We start from the raw sequence: 5,085 nt of genomic DNA on the forward strand, positions 1-5,085 counted from the left end.
GGATCGAACCTGAAACCACGTGGCTGTGAAACGAACTGCTTAACCACACAGCTGCTAGTCTGTGCTTACATGCATACACACACACACACAACGTCATATATATAAGACGCATGGTCTCGCAATGTGCGTTCTTTATTCAAACATTCACAAAATAAATTCAAGCCGAGCTATTTTTTTTATATTTATTTATTGATTTACTTTTAATTCTCTTTTCTTTCTCGTTCCTTATACTGTGTTTGTCTCTGGTTTGGATTTGTACAATCCATCAATATCAGACATAGTTCATTGACTAAGCAGGTCAATTCTGTTTCAGCTAATTGAAAAAACAAAAACAAAAAAAAAGAGAGAGTGGATTCAAAAAGCACGTGAACAGTTTTTGGTGGGGCTTTTGTACATATAGCAGTCTTGTTTTTCTTTGTTTTCTAAATTTTGTTGTAAAGTTTTTTTTACTTGTTTTTGATTATATTTTTTTTTATTTGAGTGTAATATATCATAAAGAATGACGATGATGATGATGATGATGATGATGATGATGATGATGATGATGATGACGATGATGATGGCGATGATGATGGCGATGATGATGATGATGACGATGATGATGATGACAGCGATGTTTGTAATATGGAGGATATTGAGTTCTTGGTTTATTGGTACTTTCCAAAGGTTTTGGCGGCGATAAATGATGATGATGATGATCGTCATGTTAATGATGGTTGTGTTGAAGGTAGTGTAGGGAGGATTCTTTCCTCGTTTTCCTATCATCACCTAAAACTGAAAATGTCTAAGTAATTCTTCCTGGTCATTTCATAAAATCTTTCTACTATTTAATTTTAATCATGAGTTCCTTTGCTGTTGCTGTTATTATAGTTTTCTTTTCTTGTGTGTGTGTGTGTGTGTGTGTGTGTGTGTGTGTGTGTGTGTGTGTGTGTGTGTGTGTGTGTGTGTGTGTGTGTGTGTGTGTGTGTGTGTGTGTGTGTGTGTGTGTGTGCAGCCATGAATATACATACATATTTTTTTGTTTGTTTGTTTACTAATAAGAAGGGGAAATAAGATCATATGGCTTCTCAAAGGTAATTAACAATTAAGATACTTAAGTGAGAAAAAAAAAAGATGGTGATAAAATGACACAGAAAGAAAGAAGGAGAAGTGATTAAGTGTGTGACTGTGATATGCAACCGCTACGTGATCTGATGAAATCCATGGCGTATAACCATTTAGCTTGTAGCATAGGTCTACTTCTGTACAGATATATATATATATATAATAAGGATAATAATTATAATAATAAAATTAAAATTGTTTATTTTCTCTTTTACATATGTGTGAGTGTGCAGTATATTCTCTTTGACCTCTTTGAATCTCTGGCCATAATGGCTGCTGTTAATGTACTTCCGGTATGAGCCATTAAACCATTCGAGAAATGAGCACTGGATTAAGCTAATGCTAAAATGCTGTATTTTTAATGAGCATTGCTTGCTTTGGTTTGTTCATGTTTTCTTTTCTATCATTATTTCTGGTTTTGGTTGGTTTTCACATTTATTCTTTTATTGGGTCTCTCTCTGTACTCCAATTTGTTTCAAATATTTATTTGTTTTCATTTTTTTTTTCTATTTGTTGGTATTATTTTTTTTGCTTCATTTTTGTACTTTTATTTATTCATTTTGTTTGTTTTTTTTTATAGTTTTTTACTTGGTCCCATATAAAAACAAATAACTGGCTACAAGCATTCCATTCAATCGACTGACTGATTATATACATGCAAATATATATACACATGTACATCACATTGACTTCTTTACAAATCTATATATATACGTATACATACACGCATACACACAAGTACACATATGTGCGCGCATGCGCACGCACAAACTTAATCTCTATAGTTTCTTCAGTTGATTTTCGCATTGTGAATTTATCACTAAGTTCCATATAATTATTTAATTTTGATATTTTTTTCTCTTTTTCTCTTTCTTAGTTTCGCTAAACTGTGCTGTTGCTACTACTTAGGTTGTTATTAATGACTTACAACATCAGTAGTGTTCTGTTGTTGTTGTTGTTGTTGTTGTTGTTGTTGGGGCTATCGTTGTCATCGTTGTCATTCAAGCATCCCTCTAACTCGCAAAAAGATCATCGTTCTCATTGACAGTAAAAGCCGAGACAAGATAGCAAGAAAATTCATAATTTCCGTCGTCGTAAAAATTAGAAAATTCAGCATTGGTGTTGTTAATGTTGTTGTTGTTGCTCGAATTGTTGTTGTTGTTATTATTTGTTGTTGGAGGAGTTGTACAGTTGCCAGTAGCGTTAACGATATTGTTGTTGCTATTGTTTCGATTTAGCTGTTGTTGCTGTTGTTGATGAAGTTGAAGCTGTTGTTGTTGTTGTTGACGATGATGTTGATGCTGCTCTTCTAAAGTATTGTTGTATGGAGGTGGTGCGAGTTGTTGCTGCTGCTGTTGTTGTTGTTGTTGCTGCTGCTGCTGATGCTGCTGCATGGGTGACGTTAACGATGGCGGAAGCATCGACTGATAATACTGACGATTGGCGTCCATATGTGACTGTGGCATCGAAGAAGAATTCAATTGTGACAGATGCATCGGTAGTCCACTGGCGGACATAATGTTTGAATTAGCGACGTTCGGCACGCCACCTACTACGCCGACCTCTTCATTGATCGTAGAAGCATTCAGCGGATCACAGTTATTTAAAATCTCATCGAATTCAGAACCGTCTGGTGGATCAAACAAATAAAGAGAGTCCAGTTCGGATTCTGTTGCATGTACTGCGTTCATCATCATTCCGTTTCCATTAGCAACGTGACCAACACCGTTGTTGGCAACGCCGTTCATCATGGCGGAATTTGGCCGCAGTTCCATCATTGGTGACGTCATCAAATTTTGCGGCATTACAGCGTTGTACGGGCTAGGTTGCAAAAGACTTTGATTTCCATCTACCACAGCTTGTTGGGATCTTAGCTGACCATTCTGCCGCGACTGCTGCTGTTGCTGCTGAGGATGAGGAGACTGATGGTGTAGATTTGCAGTTGCCACAAGATGGTGCTGCTGCTGTTGTTGTTGCTGTTGTTGTTGTTGTTGAATGTGATTCTGTTGCTGTAAATTTGTAAGGTCTTGCTCTGCTGAATGCAGCTGAAGCTTACTGCTAAAATGATTCAGATGAGGAGGAAGAGAATGCTGTTGCTGTTGTTGATGATGATGATGCAATTGGTGTTGTTGCTGCTGCTGCATATGTTGTTGCTGTTGCTGTTGTTGTTGAACTGTTGCAAGCGGTGGAGGAGGTGGAGGTGGTGGCAGTTGATTGCTATATCCACCGATGCTGCTAATTGGTGAATTATGTGACGTCACCACTGAGGGGCTTCGTCGCTGAGGACCTATGCCGTGATTCTGTGTAATGAGACTTCGTAGCATTGTGCAGTCACCCGGTCGTGAATCTAGACTCAAACTGGTTGGAACTGAACATATCCAGTCGTTGGAAGCAAAGCGAGCAGCGGCTGAATTTTGGCCATACTGCATTCGAAGTATTTCGCTGTAACTTATATTCGCCATCAAGTTGTTGTTATTATTGCCAACACTGCTGTTGTTGCTGTTATTGTTAGCCGGGTTGTTAGCAAACTGGTTATTATGATAAAAATGTCTAAAAGAAGCATCATCAGTCGGTGGGAATTTAAACATACCTGTGAAAAACAAAATACACTGAAGTTATTTATATGAAATTGTTGGTGGCATTTCTCATTTCAATGTTAAAAATACTTTGATCATTCAATAAACGAAAGGGAATCAAAAGAAAAACAAAAGACGAAGATAGGTGTAGGAACAACAAATAGGTGTATCAGTTTGACATTCGGGAAAAATGGAAAAGCCTTTTATGTTTCGAGCACACGCTCTTCGACAGAAAGGGATAAGAGGGGAAAAGTGGAGAGAGAATTTTAAAAGACGGACAGAGAAAAAAAAATTGTAGAGTTTAGTGGTCCAACATGCGTAACCTTCCTGAACATCGCTCTATGCTCAGTGAAATGTTTATTTATATATTTAGAACACACATACGAGGGGAACACCTGTATATTTTAGAAACAGCAACCAAATTTCACTTGACTCACAATCTTAAATAAGAAACGAACACCGTCTTGAACCATATTTGTATATCAAGGTGACCCATGTGCATCACAAAGTGATAACATGAAACTCGAGGGCAGACGGTGTAAAATTTCATTTTGAATTTATATATATATATATAATTTTAAAGATAAGGTAAAAATTAAACATTAATTTTTTACCAGTGGCCAGCGTGAGTAAAAACGTTCGTAGACTGCAAATATCATTATACTATGTGTGTAAATAAGTCATACACTGACGAAAACCCACTGAGTGGTTTTCCATCACGCTAGAAATGGGAGTTAAATCCTAAACCACGAAAAACTATTCTTATTTTGGCACGTTGCCAAAATAAGAATAGCTTTTGGGGATTTAACTCCCATTTCTAGCGTGATGGGAAACCACCTACTGGCTTTCGCTCAGTGTATAACTCATATATACACACACACACACACACACACACACACACACACACACACACACACACACATATATATATATATATATATATATCAGATGAGAGACAGAAAATGAAATTCATGAGACATCGTACCCGTACCTTACAGGTGAGATGCTGTACAATCAACTGTGATGCACTATGGGGTGCAGACGCGTCTCCTCGGGTAACTTTTCAAATATCTACTTCGTGTTTTACTTACCGAAAAGATTAAAATAATATTAGTCACTGATCTAATATTATTTCCTCACTTCATAGATATTTGTAATTAGATAATTTGATGCAAGTATAATAAAATATGTTATATCTTTACACAAACAGTTACCACTACAGGAAAATCATAACAGACACCTACCATCGGAATTGTTGTGTGGCGACATCTCAGGGGTCAATACACCGCTACTGGAGGTGCGGTCGTACACGACGCCTTTCTCACCCAGAGCACGGCATTTTTCTAGGCCTTCGTTTGGCGGAGTGGAGCAAGGTGAGGAATCTGGTGTGTTCAGCAAATTGGAC

General features: G+C 37.3%; 1 protein-coding gene across 1 annotated transcript in view; it reads right to left on the reverse strand.

Moving 5' to 3' along the window:
- Positions 1-1,520: 1,520 nt before the first annotated feature.
- LOC106870467 (uncharacterized) overlaps positions 1,521-5,085 on the reverse strand; it is a 73,546-nt gene continuing 69,981 nt past the window's right edge. Inside the window, exons 2-3 of the mRNA XM_052969724.2 lie at positions 4,925-5,085; positions 1,521-3,694 (exon numbers count right to left, since the gene is read on the reverse strand). The exon at positions 4,925-5,085 is cut by the window's right edge and continues 379 nt beyond it. Coding sequence (XP_052825684.2) covers positions 2,118-3,694; positions 4,925-5,085 — 1,738 coding nt within the window. The 3' untranslated portion in view covers positions 1,521-2,117. The remainder of the gene's footprint in view (positions 3,695-4,924) is intronic.

This window comes from Octopus bimaculoides, chromosome 7, assembly GCF_046866305.1.
Source record: "Octopus bimaculoides isolate indiv1 chromosome 7, ASM4686630v1, whole genome shotgun sequence".
Taxonomy (NCBI): Eukaryota; Metazoa; Mollusca; class Cephalopoda; order Octopoda; family Octopodidae; genus Octopus; species Octopus bimaculoides.